Raw genomic sequence first — 20,568 nt, 5'->3', positions numbered from 1 at the left:
CACCCCAGTTTTAAGAAATATTCTTAGTTTGGAACCAAGAGCCATGCTTTTTCTGTATTACCTAAGAGGGCACTGCCAGTTTAAGATATAGTCTGTGTGTATGGATTGAAGATAAAGGAACAGAGCATTATGATTTTTTACTGGTCTTGATTGTCTGTTCTCTCTGCACATGTAGACTGTCCAGAAGATAATCAATAAAATTGTCCAAGGTATGCTTAACTCCTTCATTTAATATGAATGCTTAAATTCATAGATTATAGGACCTTATTAGGGGTTAAGTATCATATTGAATGGAAAGGTCTTTAACCTTAGTTCCCAGATGTCCCAGCTGTAATAGCTGACTCAAAAGAATCTGGCTAGTGTACTTCCTTCTTCATTTTCAAATCTTGGGTATACATGTTTTGGGATGAATGACTAACGAACTTATTATTTTAAAAAGAATCTTTAACCTCAATAGCACTAATAGACTGTCAAAGACATAGTAAATATTATTCTGTTTTAAAGCATAGTTCTATATATAATTGCCATGACTGTAGCCTGGAATAAGTACTTACTTTATATTCTTCAGTGTCCCCTAAATTTAACTAGCATTGCATCATTTTATTATGTACCTGATTTTAATCCTGGAGCGTAATTTCAGAATGATACAATGTTTCCTAAAGGGTATTTAGATGGGTTCATTATGGGATTGTTGAAGCTGTGTGGTTTAGTAGAACGCATAGGTTTTTTTTGTTTGTTTGCTTGTTTTTTGCGGTACGCGGGCCTCTCACTGCTGTGGCCTCTCCCGTTGCGGAGCACAGGCTCCAGACGTGCAGGCTCAGCGGCCATGGCTCACGGGCCCAGCTGCTCCGCGGCATGTGGGATCCTACCGGACCGGGGCACGAACCCGTGTGCCCTGCATCGGCAGGCGGACTCTCAACCACTGCGCCACCAGGGAAGCCCCGAATAGAAGCTTTTGAAGCTAGACAGACTCAGTCTTGTTTCACCAGTTAACTAGCTGTTAGCCTTGAGCAAACCCATTTGAGCCTCTGTTTCTTTATATGGAAAATGAGAACAAAAAATATTCACTTTGCAGGTACTATGAGGTTTAGAGATAATCCATGTAAAACAAGAGGCACTAACTGGTACTCAGGAATGATGTTGATGATGCTTAATAACAAATCAGCTCCGCTAGTGTAGATGAGGCTTTCATTCATTTTGAAAGGTTGTATATAGTCATTATCTTGAGGTATATACAGTAAGGACATCATAGAGAAGAACACGGCAAATGACTTGAATGTTTCCGATAACTTTGAGCACAAAAAACCCACAATGGTGACCATTCATGAGCTGCCAAATAGAGAGGAATTTAGCTAAATATGTTGGAAATACTGTTTAGAATAGTTTGGAGGCATGAAAAATCATTGCAACCAAAGCACTTTGAAAAAATTAAGGTAAGTTATTCAGGTGCAATAAGATTATTTACTCACTATGCTTAACAAAGGTGTGAGTGCTTGTGTTAAGATAGAAATAACATAAGGAATGCACTAATTTTTTGATGAACACATTTCTCATTCATTTTATTTTTTGTATTTTGAAGATTATGTGTGGGAAATTATATTAACAGATTTCAGGTGATTTTTGCTGAATGGAAGTCTTTAAAAATAAGAATGGGGGTGGGTTTAATAAAAAAAATTTTTTTTCCCATAGTAATTTTAAAAGCAAAATGTATACTTGGAGAAAATCTGGAAAATACTGAAAGCCAAAAGAGAAAAAAAAATCCCTTAAGCTGACCACTGACGTTGGCTTGAGAATTTGTATAAAGTTTCAGGAAAATAGTTCGGTAGAAGGGGGAATATAATACTTGTCCTGAAACTGCCTTTCTTTGCTAGCTTAACAGGAAAGGTTTGTGGATGTTGATGGAGATTATGCGAAGGTTAAAGGTCCTAAAACACTCTTTGATGTGGATTGCTACTTCCCAGGAGAAATGAACACTTAAATTCGGAAGACTTTCTGAAGTTTATTACTCCCTTCCCCCATCATGTTATACAGAGCAGAGCTGAATTGCGTCCTATTTCTGGCAAACTGAAAACAGACACCTGAGCCTTCCTTTTTTTTTTTTTTAACATCTTTATTGGAGTATAATTGCTATAAAATGGTGTGTTAGTTTCTGTTATATGACAAAGTAAATCAGCTATACATACACATATATCCCCATATCGCCTCCCTCTTGTGTCTCCCTCCCACCCTTCCTATTCCACCCCTGTAGGTGGTCACAAAGCACTGAGCTGATCTCCCTGTGCTGTGCGGCTGCTTCCCACTAGCTATCTATTTTACGTTTGGTAGTGTATATATGTTCATGCCACTCTCTCACTTCGTCCTAGCTAACCCTTTCCCATCCCTATGTCCTCAAGTCCATTCTCTACGTCTGCGTCTTTATTCCTATCCTGCCCCTAGGTTCTTCAGAACCTTTTTTTTTTTTTTAGATTCCATATATATGTGTTAGCATATGGTATTTGTTTTTCTCTTTCTGACTTACTTCACTCTGTATGACAGTTTCAAGGTCCATCCACCTCACTACAAATAACTCAATTTTGTTTCTTTTTATGGCTGAGTAATATTCCATTGTATATATGTGCCACATCTTCTTTATCCATTCATCTGTTGATGGACACTTAGGTTGCTTCCATGTCCTGGCTATTGTAAATAGAGCTGCAATGAACATTATGGTACATGAATCTTTTTGAGTTATGGTTTTCTCAGGATATATGCCCAGTAGGGGAATCGCTGGGTTGTATGGTAGTTCTATTTTTAGTTTTTTAAGGAACATTCATACTGTTCTCCATTGTGGCTGTATCAATTTACACTCCCACCAACAGTGCAAGAGTGTTCCCTTTTCTCCACACCCTCTCCAGCATTTATTGTTTGTAGATTTTTTGATGATGGCCATTCTGACTGGTGTGAGGTGATACCTAATTGTAGTTTTGATTTGCATTTCTCTAGTGATTACTGATGTTGAACATCCTTTCATGTGTTTGTTGGCAATCTGTATATCTTCTTTGGAGAAATGTCTATTTAAGTCTTCTGCCCATTTTTGGATTTGGTTGTTTGTTTTTTTGATATTGAGCTGCAGGAGCTGCTTGTAAATTTTGGAGATTAATCCTTTGTCAGTTGCTTCGTTTGCAAATATTTTCTCCCATTCTGAGGGTTGTCTTTTTGTCTTGTTTATGGTTTCCTTTGCTATGCAAAAGATTTTAAGTTTCATTAGGTACCATTTGTTTAGTTTTGATTTTATTTCCATTTCTCTAGGAGGTGGGTCAAAAAGGATCTTGCTGTGATTAATGTCATAGAGTGTTCTGCCTATGTTTTCCTCTAAGAGTTTTATAGTGTCTGGGCTTACATTTAGGTCTTTAATCCATTTTGAGTTTATTTTTGTGTGTGGTGTTAGGAAGTGCTCTAATTTCTTTCTTTTACATGTAGCTGTCCAGTTTTCCCAGCACCCTTATTGAAGAGAGGCTGTCTTTTCTCCATTGTATATTCTTGCCTCCTTTATCAAGGATAAGGTGACCATACGTGTGTGGGTTTATCTCTGGGCTTTCTATCCTGTTCCATTGATCTGTATTTCTGTTTTTGTGCCAGTACCACACTGTCTTGATTACTGTAGCTTTGTAGTATAGTCTGAAGTCAGGGTGCCTGATTCCTCCAGCTCCATTTTTCTTTCTCAAGATTGTTTTGGCTATTTGGGGTCTTTTGTGTTTCCATTCAAATTGTGAAAATTTTTGTTCTAGTTCTGTGAAAAATGCCAGTGGTAGTTTGGTAGGGATTGCATTGAATCTGTAGATTGCTTTGGGTAGTAGAGTCATTTTCACAATGTTGATTCTTCCAAACCAAGAACATGATATATCTCTCCATCTGTTTGTATCATCTTTAATTTCTTTCATCAGTGTCTTACAGTTTTCTGCATATAGGTCTTTTATCTCCTTTGGAAGGTTTATTCCTAGGTATTTTTTTTTTTTTTTTTTTTTTTTTTTTTTGTGGTACGCGGGCCTCTCACTGTTGTGGCCTCTCCCGTTGCGGAGCACAGGCTCCGGACGCGCAGGCTCTGTGGCCATGGCTCACGGGCCCAGCCGCTCCGCGGCATGTGGGATCTTCCCGGACCGGGGCACGAACGCGTGCGCCTTGCATCGGCAGGCGGACTCTCAACCACTGCGCCACCAGGGAAACCCATTCCTAGGTATTTTATTCTTTTTGTTGCACTGGTAAATGGGAGTGTTTCCTTAATTTCTCTTTCAGATTTTTCATCATTAGTGTATAGGAATGCAAGAGATTTCTGTGCATTAATTTTGTATCCTGCTACTTTACCGAATTTATTGATTAGCTCTAGGAGTTTTCTGGTAGCATCTTTAGGATTCTCTATGTATAGTATCATGTCATCTGCAAACAGTGACAGCTTTACTTCTTCTTTTCCAATTTGGATTCCTTTTATTTCTTTTTCTTTTCTGTTTGCTGTGGCTAAACCTTGCTAAACTATGTTGAATAATAGGGGTGAGAGTGGGCAACCTTGTTTTGTTCCTTATCTTAGTGGAAATAGTTTCAGTATTTCACCATTGAGGACAATGTTGGCTGTGGGTTTGTCATATATGGCCTTTATTATGTTGAGGAAATTCCCTCTATGCCTACTTTCTGGAGGGTTTTTATCATAAATCGGTGTTGAATTTGATCGAAAACTTTTTCTGTATCTATTGAGATGATCATATGGTTTTTATCCTTCACTTTGTTAATATGGTGTATCACATTGATTGCTTTGCGTCTATAGAAGAATCCTTGCATTCCTAGCATAAATCCCAGTTGATCATGGTTTGTGATCCTTTTAATGTGCTGTTGGATTCCGTTTCCTACTCCTCAATACATTAGTGTATTGTTTATACAGCCTCCATTTGTTTGTATTTTTTACAGATTTTTTCCTGTAATTGACATCTAATCTCATAGCGTTGTGGTCGGAAAAGATACTTGATATGATTTCAATTTTCTTAAATTTACCAAGGCTTGATTTGTGACCCAAGATGTCCATCCTGGAGAATGTTCCATGAGCTCTTGAGAAGAAAGTGTATTCTGTTGTTTTTGGATGGAATGTCCTATAAATATCAATTAAGTCCATCTTGTTTAATGTATCATTTAAAGCTTGTGTTTCCTTATTTATTTTCATTTTGGATGCTCTGTCCATTGGTGAAAGCATGGTGTTAAAGTCCCCTACTGTTATTGTGTTACAGTCGATTTCCCCTTTTATGGCTCTTAACATTTGCCTTATGGATTGAGGTGCTCCTATGTTTGGTGCATAAATATTTACAATTGTTATATCTTCTTCTTGGATTGATCCCTTGATCATTATGTAGTGTCCTTCTTTGTCTCTTCTAATAGTCTTTATTTTAAAGTCTATTTTGTCTGATATGAGAATTGCTACTCCAGCTTTCTTTTGATTTCCATTTGCATGGAATATCTTTTTCCATCCCTTCACTTTCAGTCCATATGTGTCCCTAAGTCTGAAGTGTATCTGTTGTAGACAGCATACATACGGGTCTTGTTCTTCTATCAATTCAGCCAGTCTATGTCTTTTTGCTGGAGCATTTAATCCATTTACATTTAAGGTAATTATCGATATGTATGTTCCCATTACCATTTTCTTAATTGTTTTGGGTTTGTTATTGTGGGTCTTTTCCTTCTCTTGTGTTTCCTGCCTAGAGAAGTTCCTTTAACATTTGTTGTAAAGTTGGTTTGGTGGTGCTGAATTCTCGTAGCTTTTGCTTGGCTATAAAGGTTTTAATTTCTCCGACCAATCTGAATGAGATCCTTGCTATGTAGGGTAATCTTGGTTGTAGGTTTTTCCTTTCATCACTTTAAATATGTCCTGCCACTCCCTTCTGGCTTGCAGAGTTTCTGCTGAAAGATCAGCTATTAACCTTATGGGGATTCCCTTGTATGTTATTTGTTGCTTTTCCCTTGCTGCTTTTAATATTTTGTCTTTGTATTTAATTTTTGCTGGTTTGATTAATATGAGTCTTGGCATGTTTCTCCTTGGATTTATCCTATGTGGGATTCTGTGCGCTTCCTGGACTTGATTGACTATTTCCTTTGCCATAATAGGGAAGTTTTCAGCTATAATCTCTTCAAATATTTTCTCAGTCCCTTTTTTTTTTGTCTCTTCTTCTTCTGGGACCCCTATAATTCAAACGTTGGTGTGTTTAATGTTGTCCCAGAGGTCTATCAGATTTTCCTCAGTTCTTTTCATTCTTTTTTCTTTATTCTGCTCTGTGGTAGTTATTTCTACTATTTTATCTTCCAGGTAACTTTTACATTTTTCTGCCTCTGTTATTCTTCTATTGATTCCTTCTAGAGAATTTTTAATTTCATTTATTGTGTTGTTCATCTTTGTTTGCTCTTTAGTTCTCCTAGGTCCTTGTTAAATGTCCCTTGTATTTTCTCCATTACTATCATTCCTCTGAATTCTTTTTCAGGTAGACTGCCTATTTCCTGTTCATTTGTTTGACTGGTGGGTTTTTACCTTGCTCCTTCATCTGGCATACTTCTCTGTCTCCTCATTTTGCTTAACTTACTGTGTTTGGGGTCTCCTTTAGTAGGCTGCAGGTTTTTAGTTCCTGGTTTTTTTGGTGTCTGCCCCCAGTGGGTAAGATTGATTCAGTGGGTTGTGTAGGCTTCCTGGTGGAGGGAACTGGTGCCTGTGTTCTGGTGGATGAAGCTGGATCTTGTCTTTCTGGTGGGCAGGACCACGTCAGTGGTGTGTTTTGGTATGTCTGTGAACTTATTATGATTTTAGGCAGCTTCTCTGCTAATAGGTGGGGTTGTGTTCCTTTCTTGCTAGTTGTTTGGCATGGGGTGTCCAGCACTGGAGCTTGCTGGTTGTTGAGTGGAGCTGGATCTTAGCATTGAGTCGGGGATCTCTGGGAGAGCTCCGGCTGATTGATATTAAATGGGGCCAGGAGGTGTCTGGTGGACCAATGTCCTGAACTCAGCCCTCCCACCTCAGAGGCTCAGGCCTGACAGCCGGCCAGAGCACCAAAAACCTGTCAGACACACGGCTCTGAGAAGCAACGGCATGCTGGCATGCAATCTGGGAAGGATGTAGGACATCAGTAGAACCGGTGATGTTCTAAGCCAGGCCAGAGGTTGGAAGACTTTTTTAGATTGCTGGTTTGTTGTAAAAGGATATAACTCAAAAACAGCCAGATGGAAGAGATGAATATGGCAAGATATGGGAAAGGGCATGGAGCATCCATGTCCTCTCTGAGCATACCACGTGTTCGCCAACCCAGAAGCTCCCTGAACCTTCCTTTACCAACAAATGTTTATGGAGGATTACATTAATAACACAATAGTTATTAGGTTTTAACTCTCTATAGTTAATTTTAGGAAATCTTTACCTATATAACCTAATGTAATTAATCCCGGGCCACAATATCAGTGTTTTCTTTCCTCTTTGCATACTAGTTCCCTTTCCTTTTTTAGCTGGCTCTGAGGTAGGTGGCCATTCTTTATTATAGTCATATTATGTACTTTGAATCAAGGTGTGATAGCTTATTCTATTGAGAATTCTAATCCTCTGAGTCTGGATTTTACAATGGCTTTTACATCATCCATCTAGGTGTGCTGTTTGGAGCTTTGTGTATTGGAATGGCTGCGCTGGCATCACTAATGGGAGCTCTGTTGCAGGTAAGAGCTAATCCTGGAAGGTTTGAGTCATAATCACTAAATTCTTCTTCTTTTCCTTTTTTTTTTTTTTAAGTGTTGATGTGACCATCCTTACAGACTTTTCTCTCTATATGTCTACACATAGACATACCAAGGAACATAGATGACTAAATTCTTTAAAAAATTTTTGTTAATTAATCTTTCCATTTTGAGATCATTATAGATTTACATGCAATACTAAGAAATAATACAGAGAGATCCCATATACCCTTTACCCAGTTCCCTCAATGGTATGAGACCTAGGTTGATGTTCTTTTTTTCCCTTTTCCCGGTGGATGTCCTGTTGCTCTAACACCACGTGTTGTGAAAGCTGTCTTTCTTCCATTGAATTGCCTTTGCACCTATGTGAAAAATCAGTGGGGCATATTTGTGTGGGTCTATTTGTGGTTTCTTTGTTCTATTCCATTGATCTATGTGTCTGTCCATCTGCCAAGATCATACAGTCTTGATTACTATAGCTCTGTAATAAGTCTTGAATTCAGAAGTACTGATTCCTCCCACTTTATTCTTATTTTTCAAAATTGTTTTAACTGTTCTAGTTCCTTTTCCTTCCCATATAAAGTTTAGAATAATCTCTATATCTAAAAAAAATCCTGCTTAATTTTTGATAGGATTGCCTTAAACCTGTAAAACAATTTGGGAAGAACTGACATTTTTACTGTGTCGAATCTTTTAATCCATGAACGTAGTGTATCTCTTCATTTATTTAGATTTTCTATGATTTCTTTTCCACCACTACTGTGTAATTTTCATATACAAGTCATGTTTATATTTAGTTAGATTTACACCTAAGTATTTCATTTTTTTTGAGTGATTGTACACGGTATTGTATTCTTAATGTTGGTGTCCATGTGTTTGTTATTATATAAAGATACAATTGATTTTTGTATATTTGTTTGTATCCTGTGACCTTGCTGAACTTATTAGTTCCTGGGATTTTCTACAGATAAAATTATATCATCTTCAAATTGGGATAGTTTTATATCTTCTTTTCCAATCTGTATATGTACCTTTAATTTCCTTATTGCCCTGGCTTCAACTTCCACATCATGTTGAATAAGAGTGGTGAAAGTGGACATCATTGCCTTGTTCTCCAATCTGAATGAGAAAAGCATTCAGTGGTTCATTCTTGAGTACATTACCTGTAGGATTTTTGTACATGCCCTTTACCAAATTAAGGAAATTCCCCTCTATTCCTATTTTTCTGAGAGTTTTTATCATGGATGAGTGTTGAATTTTGTCAAATGGTTTTTCTGCACCATTCGATATGACAATATGATTTTCTTCTTTAGCCCTTTAACATGGTGTATTATGCTGATTGATTTTCAAATTTTAAGCTGGCATTGCATTCCTGGAATAATCTTCTCTTGGTCATGGTGTATAGTTATTTTTATATATTGCTGAACTCTCTTTGCTGATAGTATGCTAAGAATTTTTGCATCTATATTCATGAGAGATGCTGATCTGTGGTAATACTTTTTTGTAATGCCTTTTCTTGGTTTTGGTGTTAGGGTCATACCAGCTTCATAAAATAAATTGGAAAGAGTTCTCTCCTATTTTCTGGAAGAGATTGTGTAAAATTGGTGTTAATTCTTCTTTAAGTGTTTGGTAGAATACTCTAGTGAAACCATCTGGGCTTGGGGGTTTCTTTTTTGGGAGTTTAAAAATTATGAATTCAGTTTCCTTAATAGTTATAGCTGTTCAAGTTATCTGCTTCATAGTGGATGAATTATGGTAGTTTGTGTTTTCGAGGAATTGCTCCATTTCATCTAAGTTGTCAAATTTAGGTGTGTGGAATTATTCATAGTATCCCCTTATTATACTTTTGATGTCTGCAGGGTTTTTAGTGATATCTCCTGTTTTATTCATAATATTGGTAATTTTATCTTTTATCTCTTTTTTTAGTCTTGCTAGAGGTTTGTCAATTTTTATTGATATTTTGAAAGAACTAGCTTCTTGTTTCATTGATTTTCTGTATCGTTTTTCTGTTTTAAATCATTGCTTTTTAAAATTATCTTCATTATTTTCTTCCTTCTGCTTGCTTTGGGTTTATTTTGCTCTTCTTGAGGTGTGACACTAGATTACTGATTTGAGACTTTTTTGTAATGTGTGCACTAATTGCTAAAAATCTCCCTCTCAGCACTTTTAGCTATGTCCCATAACTTTTCATATTTTGTATTGGAGTTTTAAAATTTCCTTTGATATGTCCTTTTGACCTGTAGATTATTTAAAAATATGTTACTTAGTTTCCAATTGTTTGGAGATTTTCCTGTTATCTTTCAGCTATTGATTTCTAATTTCATTCCAATGTGGTCAGAGAACACATTCTGTATGATTTTAATTCTTTTAAATTTGTTGAGGTCTGTTTTATGGCCCAGGATATAGTATTTGGGTATCTGTTACATGGGCACCTGAAAAGAATGTGTACTCTGCTGTTAAGCATAGTGTTCTACAGGTGTCAGTTAGATCCTGCTCATTGATGGTGCTGAGTTCTTCTGTATCCTTCTGATTTTACGCTTATTTGTTTTTATCAATTGTTGACAGAAGTGGTGAATTCTCAACCTATAGTGTGTAGTTGTCTCTTTTCCTTTTAGTTCTCTTAGTTTTTGCTTGTATTTTGCAGTTCTCTTGTTTGGTGCATATACATTTAGGATTTCGATGGCTTCTTGGTGAATTAGTCCTCTTATCATTATATAATGTTCCTCTCTGATAATTTTCTTTGTCTGAAAACTACTTTATCTGATATTAAATAGTTAATAGTACTCCTGCTTTCCTTTGATTAATGTTTGCATGATATCCTTTTACTTTGAACTTGACTATATCATTATATCTTATGTGAGTTTTTTGTAGACAGCGTATAGTTGGGTTATGTTTTTAAATCCATCCTGCCAATCTCTGTCTTTTTATTGGGGTATTTAGACTTTTAAATTTAGTATAATTACTGGAATATTAGGGCTTAAGTCTGCTGTTTTTTATTATGTTTGTTCTTTCTGTTTTCATCTTTTTAAGTGGGATACTTAAACATTTTTTAGAATCCCATTTTGATCTATCTATATTGTTTTGAGTTTTCTCTTAGTGTAGCATTTTCATTTGTTGCTTTATGTGTATATACATAACTTATCACAGTCTACTTGTTTTGTCCTTTTACCAATCCGAGTAAAGTATAGAAATCTTACCTCATTTCTGTCTCTTTACCCAGTTTATAACACAATTGTCTTAAATATTTACTCTGCATACATTTTGAGTTACTTTAGACAGTGTTATAATTTTTGCTTCAACAATCAAACATGATTTAGAAAACTCAAGAGGAGGAGGAAAGCCTATTATATTTATTTTTGCTTATTGTGTTCTTTCTTTCTTTCTGATTTCTCAAGGTTCCTTCTTTCACCATTTCCCTTCTATTTAGAGAACTTCCTTTAGCCATTCCTTTAAGGATAAGTCTGCTGGCAAAAAATTTTCTTAGTTTCCCTTTATCTGAGAATGTATTGATTTCCCCTTTATTCCCAAATGATATTTTTGCCAGGTATAGGATTCTGAGTTGACAATTCTTTTTTTCCAACACTTGAAAAATATTGTGCCACTTTCTTCTGGCTTCCATTATTTTAAAGGAGAAATCTGCTGCCATTCTAATTGTTTTCCCCTATAAGGTGTCATTTTTTTTCCTCTGGCTGCTTTCAGAAATTTTTCTTTGAAGTTAGTTTACAGAAGTTTAATTACGATGTGTCTAGGCATGTTTTTCTTTGGGTTTATTCTGTTTGTAGTTTGCTTAGCTTTTGAATCTGTAGGTTTATGTTTCTTGCCAAATTTGGGACGTTCAAACATTATTTCTTTGAGTACTTTTCAGCCCCACTCTCTTTCTTTTCTTACCTAAGACTCGGATGACATGAATGTTAGATTTTTTGTTATATTCACACAGGTCCTGGTGACTGATTTTTAAGCCTATTTTCTCTCTGTTTTTTTCAGATTGGGCGGTTTTTATTGTTCTATCTTCCAGTTCACTGATTCTTTTCTCTGTCCCCCCAATTCTGCTGTTGAACCTATCCACTGAGATTTTTATTTAAGTTATTATATTTTCAGTTCTAAAATTTACATTTTGTTCTTCTTTATATCATCTATGTTTTTGCTGATACTTTCTTTTTTTCTTTTTTTTTGCTAAGGCCTTCTACTTTTTCATTTGTTTCAAGCATGTTCTAATTGCTGAAGCAGTTTTATCATGGCTGCTTGAAAATTTGTGAAATAATTCTAATATATCTGTCACTTCTCTATCAGTATTTATTGATTGTCGTTTTTCATTCATTTTGAGATCTTCCTAATTCCTGCTCTGAAAAGTGAACTTCAGTTGAAACCTGGACATTTTTATATTATGTGGTGAGACTATAGATCTTACATGCACCTTCTGTTTTGGTTTTCTTTCTCTGATACCACTTCAACAGTGTAAGGGAGGGAGCTGTCTCATTACTGCCAGGTGGATGTAGAAGTCCAGGTTCCCAAGTTGGCCTCTGTTGACATCCAAGGGAGGAATTTCTTATTTTGCTGGGTGGGAACAGTCTCCACTGACATCATGGTGGTCTTGTTCCTGCTGGGCAATGGTGAAAGTCCTGATTCTCCATTAGGCCTCCTATGACATTGCCTGAGCAGGGAGGGAATGGGGTCCCTTGTTATAGGCTGGTGGGAGATGGAATCTAGGCTCCTTACTTGGCCTTTTCTGGCATGTGTATGTGGGGGAACAGTTTATTCTGTGGCATTTGGCTGGAATTGAGCGGTTATTATCTAAAAGTTTTCTTTCTTGCTAAGTTGCTCCTTTTCTGGTCTTTGCTGGATTTTTTTGGCCTGTACATATTGTCATTTCTGGATTGCCAGCTTCTTCATCTCTAAGACTGGGATATATGGGCCAAAAAGAAAACTCAGAGACCTCACCATTATATTGTTCTTCAGGTCCTGAAGTCCTAACTAGTCTGCCTTCTTCTCTCGACCTTTTAGATTCTTCTTATATTTGTTTTATATGTAATGTCCAGGAGTCTTAGTTTTATTAGCAGGAGGAATAAGGAAAAGTACACCTACTCCATCTTCCTATGAGTGGAAATACATTTTTTATTGCCTAAAGGGTCCTTCATGTCTTGTGGCATTTGCTAAATTTTTGTTAGAGAGCATTTTTGTGTTGGAAAACTGTCTTGCTTCTTTGGAGGTGTTGGAATGGAGAGGACAGACTAATCTTTGGAATAGCCTCTTTTTTAAAAAAAATATTTATTTATTTATTTATTTACTTACTTGGTTGTGCGTCTTAGTTGAGGCAGATGGGCTCCTTCGTTGTGTCAGGTGGGCTCCTTTGTTGCAGCATGCGAACTCCTTAGTTGTGGCATGCGAACTCTTAGTTGTGGCATGCATGTGGGATCTAGTCCCCTGACCAGGGATCAAACCTGGGCCCCCTGCATTGGGAGTGTGGAGTCTTATCCACTGCGTCACCAGGGAAGTCCCCTAGCCTATTCTTTCTGAACCTTGAGTGGACGTCACAGTTTTTAGCATCCAAGCCTCAGCATGGACTCTTCCCCCTGTCTGGAGTACCCTTCAACTGTCTAAGTCTTATTTGTTCTTCAAGTTTCAACTTAAACATTATTTTTCAAAAAGGCCCTTTCTGTTCCCTGGATAGGTTTGAGTTCCCCTCTACCAAATGTTCCCAGAGCACCTTGTATTTCTCATATCATCCCCATTACAATACTTTATTGCAGTTACTCATTTAATGTCTGTTTTACTAAATAGTTTATAACTCCATGAAGGTGAGGATTATGACATTGTTCTTTGATACTCTATCAAATACCTGGTGCCTACTGCAGTGTCCAGGACAAAGTAGACATTCTACAAATTCAGGTTGAATGTACCTATGTATGTATTGGTTCGTAAATGTCTACTTATCTGATCACACCTAAGTGGTCCATGAAACTTCCGTGGCCGCCTGGGCTCCAACTCTGGGACCAGGACCCAGAAACTTGAAGGTTAATGCTGGGCACAGCAAGTCCTCCAGGCTCCTGCTTCAGACCCAACTTGGGTCCTTTCTGGTTGGTGGTTGCTTAGGGCATGCCAGTTGTTAAAATAGTGTGACCTCATTCTGATTATATGAACTAGTGAATGAATGAATTAGGTCCAGAAGCTGTAAGCTTACCTGGTACAACTAAGCCATAACCAACAAAACTCCTCTTTGTGTGCTTTGCTCCATAGTCTGCATTATTACTTATAGTTCTTATTGTGGTTGATTTCCCCTTTTTCATATACCAGCTCTGGCCTGAGTATAGATAATGAGATATTCTAGGAGAGTCATCATAGCTCCAAGGCAACTCTTCCTTGCTTTCTCTCTAGCCAAGGTCTTATTTCCTGAGATGGGTACTTTGGGGGGTATATTCCTTATATCTCCAAAACTGGCTCTAGGTCACACTGTCGCAGTGACCACTACATGGGCCAAGTGACTTCTTTCACATTTTGCATAAAGTCTACCTTCCTTCCTACTGGACTCTGGTTCAAGAGATGCTGTGAAATGACTCCTTAGGATCGTATCTTGAGTCCATATCCTCGTCAAACACTAGTTCTCCTCTGTCATAATATCCTCACTCCTTTTCCGAGTCCACGAGGTAAGCTTCTTTTTTTTTTTTTTTAACCCAGGACTGCAGTCTGTATGCTCTAAAATTTTTCTTGAGCATATATATATGTTTTTTGATTTATACATTCTGTTCTATCTGTCACTTTTACTCTGTGGACAAACCGGTGTGTCCCTGATACTTCTTTTATGGTTCTGTCCACTTTCAAAAATTAGCCATTTGAATACTGGGAACACACATCTCTTGAAATTTTCAGCATTTTGCCTTTCTCTATTCTTCATACTGTACATTTTATTTCACTATCATGATTTTTGCATCTCTACATCAAAGCAAAGATTGCAATTAGTAAGGTTTAAATCTTTCTACATGATTTGATCTTTTTTTTTTTTACATCTTTATTGGAGTATAATTGCTTTAAAATGGTGTGTTAGTTTCTGCTTTATAACAAAGTGAATCAGTTATACATATACATATGTTCCCATATCTCTTCCCTCTTGCGTCTCCCTCCCTCCGACCCTCCCTATCCCACCCCTCTAGGTGGTCACAAAGCACTGAGCTGATCTCCCTGTGCTATACGGCTGCTTCCCACTAGCTATTTTATGTTTGGTAGTGTATATATGTCCATGCCATTCTCTCACTTTGTAACAGCTTACCCTTCCCCCTGCCCATATCCTCAAGTCCATTCTCTAGTAGCTCTGTGTCTTTATTCCTGTCTTACCCCTAGGTTCTTCATGACATTTTTTTTTCTTAAATTCCATATATATGTGTTAACATACGGTATTTGTCTTTCTCTTTCTGACTTACTTCACTCTGTATGACAGACTCTAGGTCCATCCACCTCATTACAAATAGCTCAATTTCATTTCTTTTTATGGCTGAGTAATATTCCATTGTATATATGTGCCACATCTTCTTTATCCATTCATCTGTCGATGGACACTTCGCTTGCTTCCATGTCCTGGCTATTGTAAATAGAGCTGCAATGAACATTTTGGTACATGAATCCTTTTGAATTATGGTTTTCTCAGGGTATATGCCCAGAAGTGGGATTGCTGGGTCATATGGAAGTTCTATTTGTAGTTTTTTAAGGAACCTCCATACTGTTCTCCACAGTGGCTGTACCAATTCACATTCCCACCAGCAGTGCAAGAGTGTTCCCTTTTCTCCACATCCTCTCCAGCATTTATTCTTTCTAGATTTTTTGATGATGGCCATTCTGACTGGTGTGAGATGATATCTCACTGTAGTTTTGATTTGCATTTCTCTAATGATTAATGATGTTGAGCATTCTTTCATGTGTTTGTTGGCAGTCTGTATATCTTCTTTGGAGAAATGTCTATTTAGGTCTTCTGCCCATTTTTGGATTGGGTTTTTTATTTTTTTCATACTGAGCTGCATGAACTGCTTGTAAATTTTGGAGATTAATCCTTTGTCAGTTGCTTCATTTGCAAATATTTTCTCCCATTCTGAGGGTTGTCTTTTGGTCTTGTTTATGGTTTCCTATGCTATGCAAAAGCTTTTAAGTTTCATTAGGTCCCATTTGTTTATTTTTGTTTTTATTTCCATTTCTCTAGGAGGTGGGTCAAAAAGGATCTTGCTGTGATTTATGTCATAGAGTGTCCTGCCTATGTTTTCCTCTAAGAGTCTGATAGTTTCTGGCCTTACATTTAGGTCTTTAATCCATTTTGAGCTTATTTTTGTGTATGGTGTTAGGGAGTGATCTAATCTCATACTTTTACATGTACCTGTCCAGGTTTCCCAGCACCACTTATTGAAGAGGCTGTCCTTTCTCCACTGTACATTCCTGCCTCCTTTATCAAAGATAAGGTGACCATATGTGCGTGGGTTTATCTCTGGGCTTTCTATCCTGTTCCATTGATCTATCTTTCTGTTTTTGTGCCAGTACCATACTGTCTTGATTACTGTAGCTTTGTAGTATAGTCTGAAGTCAGGGAGTCTGATTCCTCCACCTCCGTTTTTCATTCTCAAGATTGCTTTGGCTGTTTGGGGTCTTTTGTGTTTCCATACAAATTGTGAAATTTTTTGTTCTAGTTCTGTGAAAAATGCCAGTGGTAGTTTCATAGGGATTGCATTGAATCTGTAGATTGCTTTGGGTAGTAGAGTCATTTTCACAATGTTGGTTCTTCCAATCTAAGAACATGGTATATCTCTCCATCTGTTTGTATCATCTTTAATTTCTTTCATCAGTGTCTTATAATTTTCTGCATACAGGTCTTTTGTCTCCTTAGGTAGGTTTATTCCTAGATATTTTATTCTTTTTGTTGCAATGGTAAATGGGAGTGTTTTCTTGATTTCACTTTCAGATTTTTCATCATTAATGTATAGGAATGCCAGAGATTTCTGAGCATTAATTTTGTATCCTGCTACTTTACCAAATTCATTGATTAGCTATATTAGTTTTCTGGTAGCATCTTTAGGATTCTCTATATATAGTATCATGTCATCTGCAAACAATGACAGCTTTACTTCTCCTTGTCCGATTTGGATTCTTTTTATTTCCTTTTCTTCTGTGATTGCTGTGGCTAAAACTTCCAAAACTATGTTGAATAAGAGTGCTGAGAGTGGGCAACCTTGTCTTGTTCCTGATCTTAGTGGAAATGCTTTCAGTTTTTCACCATTGAGGATGATGTTGGCTGTGGGTTTGTCATATATGGCCTTTATTATGTTGAGGAAAGTTCCCTCTGTGCCTACTTTCTGCAGGGTTTTATCATAAATGGGTGTTGAATTTTGTCGAAAGCTTTTTCTGCATCTATTGAGATGATCATATGGTTTTTCTCCTTCAATTTGTTAATGTGGTGTATCACATTGATTGATTTGCGTATATTGAAGAATCCTTGCATTCCTGGAATAAACCCCACTTGATCATGGTGTATGATCCTTTTAATGTGCTGTTGGATTCTGTTTGCTATTATTTTCTTGAGGATTTTGTATCTATGTTCATCAGTGATATTGGCCTGTAGTTTTCTTTCTTTGTGACATCCTTGTCTGGTTTTGGTATCAGGGTGATAGTGGCCTCGTAGAATGAGTTTGCGAGTGTTCCTTCCTCTGCTATATTTTGGAAGAGTTTGAGAAGGATAGGTGTTAGCTCTTCTCTAAATGTTTGATAGAATTTGCCTGTGAAGCCATGTGGTCCTGGGCTTTTGTTTGTTGGAGGATTTTTAATCACAGTTTCAATTTCAGTGCTTGTGATTGGTCTGTTCATATTTTCTATTTCTTCCTGATTCAGTCTTGGCAGGTTGTGCATTTCTAAGAATTTGTCCATTTCTTCCAGGTTGTCTATTTTATTGGCATAGAGTTGCTTGTGGTACTCTCTCATGATCTTTTGTATTTCTGCAGTGTCAGTTGTTACTTCTCCTTTTTCATTTCTAATTCTATTGATTTGAGTCTTCTCCCTTTTTTTCTTGATGAGTCTGGCTAATGGTTTATCAATTTTGTTTATCTTCTCAAAGAACCAGCTTTTAGTTTTATTGATCTTTGCTATCGCTACCTTCATTTCTTTTTCATTTATTTCTCATCTGATCTTTATGATTTCTTTCCTTCTGCTAACTTTTGGGGGTTTTTGTTCTTCTTTCTCTAATTGCATTAGGTGCAAGGTTAGGTTGTTTATTCGAGATGTTTCCTGTTTCTTAAGGTAGGATTGTATTGCTATAAACTTTCCTATTAGAACTGCTTTTGCTGCATCCCATAGGTTTTGGGTCGTCATGTTTCCTTTGTCATATGTTTATAGGTATTTTTTAATTTCCTCTTTGATTTCTTCAGTGATCACTTCGTTATTAAGTAGTGTATTGTTTAGGCTCCAAGTGTTTGTATTTTTTACAGATCTTTTCCTGTAATTGATATCTAGTCTCATAGTGTTGTGTTCGGAAAAGATACTTGATACGATTTCAATTTTCTTAAATTTACCAAGGCTTGATTTGTGACCCAAGGTATGATCTATCCTGGAGAATGTTCCATGAGCACTTGAGAAAAATGTGTATTCTGTTGTTTTTGGATGGAATGTCCTATAAATATCAATTAAGTCCATCTTGTTTAATGTATCTTTTAAAGCTTGTGTTTCCTTTTTTATTTTCATTTTGGATGATCTGTCCATTGGTGAAAGTGGGGTGTTAAAGTCCCCTACTATGAATGTGTTACTGTCGATTTCCCCTTTTATGGCTGTTAGTATTTGCCTTATGTATTGAGGTGCTCCTATGTTGGGTGCATAAATATTTACAATTGTTATATCTTCTTCTTGGATCGATCCCTTGATCATTATGTAGTGTCCTTCTTTGTCTCTTCTAATAGTCTTTATTGTAACATCAATTTTGTCTGATATGAGAATTGCTACTCCAGCTTTCCTTTGGTTTCCATATGCATGGAATATCTTTTTCCATCCCCTTACTTTCAGTCTGTATGTGTCTTTAGGTCTGAAGTGGGTCTCTTGTAGACAGCATATATATGGGTCTTGTTTTTGTATCCATTCAGCCAGTCTGTGTCTTTTGGTGGGAGCATTTAATCCATTTACATTTAAGGTAATTATAGATATGTATGTTCTTATTCCCATTTTCTTAATTGTTTTGCGTTTGTTATTGTTAGTCTTTTCCTTCTCTTGTGTTTCTTGCCTAGAGAAGTTCCTTTAGCATTTGTTGTAAAGCTGGTTTGGTGGTGCTGAACTCTCTCAGCTTTTGCTTGTCTGTAAATGTTTTAATTTCTCTATCAAATCTGAATGACATCCTTGCTGGGTAGAGTAATCTTGGTTGTAGGTTTTTCTCCTTCACCACTTTAAATATGTCTTGCCAGTCCCTTCTGGCTTGCAGAGTTTCTGCTGAAAAATCAGCTGTTAACCTTATGGGGATTCCCTTGTGTGTTATTTTTCCCTTGCTGCTTTTAATATGTTTTCTTTGTATTTAATTTTTGACAGTTTGATTAATATGTGTCTTGGCATGTTTCTCCTTAGATTTATCCTGTATGGACTGTCTGTGCTTCCTGGACTTGATTAACTATTTCCTTTCCCATATTAGGGAAGTTTTCAACTATAATCTCTTCAAATATTTTCTCAGTCCCTTTCTTTTTCTCTTCTTCTTCTGGAACCCCTATAATTCGAATGTTGGTGCATTTAATATTGTCCCAGAAGTCTCTGAGACTGTCCTCAGTTCTTTTCATTCTTTTTTCTCTATTCTGCTGTGCAGTAGTTATTTCCACTATTTTATTTTCAAGTTCACTTATCTGTTCTTTTGCCTCAGTTATTCTGCTATTGATCCCATCTAGAGTATTTTTCATTTCATTTATTGTGTTGTTTATCATTGCTTGTTTCATCTTTAGTTCTTCTAGGTCCTTGTTAAATGTTTCTTGCATTTTGTCTATTCTATTTCTGAGATTTTGGATCATCTTTACTATCATTATTCTGAATTCTTTTTCAGGTAGACTGCCTATTTCCTCTTCATTTGTTAGGTCTGGTGGGTTTTTATCTTGCTCCTTCATCTGCTGTGTGTTTTTCTGTCTTCTCATTTTGCTTATCTTACTGTGTTTGGTGTCTCCTTTTTGCAGGCTGCAGGTTCGTAGTTCCCGTTGTTTTTGGTGTCTGTCCCCAGTGGCTAAAGTTGGTTCAGTGGGTTGTGTAGGCTTCCTGGTGGAGGGGACTAGTGCCTGTGTTCTGGTGGATGAGGCTGGATCTTGTCTTTCTGGTGGGCAGGTCCACGTCTGGAGATGTGTTTTGGGGTATCTGTGGACTTACTATGATTTTAGGCAGCCTCTCTGCTAATGGGTGGGGTTGTGTTCCTGTCTTGCTTGTTGTTTGGCATAGAGGTGTCCAGCACTGTAGCTTGCTGGTCGTTGAGTGAAGCTGGGTGCTGGTGTTGAGATGGAGATCTCTGGGAGATTTTCACGTTTGATATTATGTGGAGCTTGGAGGTCTCTTGTGGACCAGTGTCCTGAAGTTGGCTCTCCTACCTCAGAGGCACAGCAGTGACTCCTGGCTGCAGCACCAAGAGCCTTTCATCCACCCAGCTCAGAGTAAAAGGGAGAAAAAGAAGAAAGGAAGGAAGGGAGGGAGGGAGGGAGGAAGGAAGGAAGGGAGGAAGGAAGGGAGGAAAGAAGGAAGGAAAAATTAAAATAAAGTTGTTAAAAGAAAAAATAATTATTAAGAAAAAAAAATTTTTTTTAAAACCAGACAAATGGGGACAAATGGTGAAAGCAATGCTATACAGACAAAATCTCACACAGAGGCATACACATACAC

The 20,568-nt window shown here is 37.1% G+C and overlaps 1 protein-coding gene across 2 annotated transcripts in view; it reads left to right on the top strand.

Moving 5' to 3' along the window:
• The window catches only part of SLC5A8 (solute carrier family 5 member 8), a 63,698-nt gene that overhangs the window by 29,058 nt on the left and 14,072 nt on the right, over positions 1-20,568 (top strand). For both annotated transcript variants that reach the window (XM_027107323.1, XM_027107324.1), the window contains exon 10: positions 7,637-7,704. In XM_027107323.1, coding sequence (XP_026963124.1) covers positions 7,637-7,704 — 68 coding nt within the window. The remainder of the gene's footprint in view (positions 1-7,636; positions 7,705-20,568) is intronic.

The sequence above is a fragment of the Aethalodelphis obliquidens genome, unplaced genomic scaffold (assembly GCF_003676395.1).
Source record: "Aethalodelphis obliquidens isolate GAN/ISIS:26980383/991018 unplaced genomic scaffold, ASM367639v1 scaffold8, whole genome shotgun sequence".
Taxonomy (NCBI): Eukaryota; Metazoa; Chordata; class Mammalia; order Artiodactyla; family Delphinidae; genus Aethalodelphis; species Aethalodelphis obliquidens.
The sequence above is the reverse complement of the archived record's forward strand: the minus strand, read 5'-3'. Positions and strand labels throughout refer to the sequence as shown.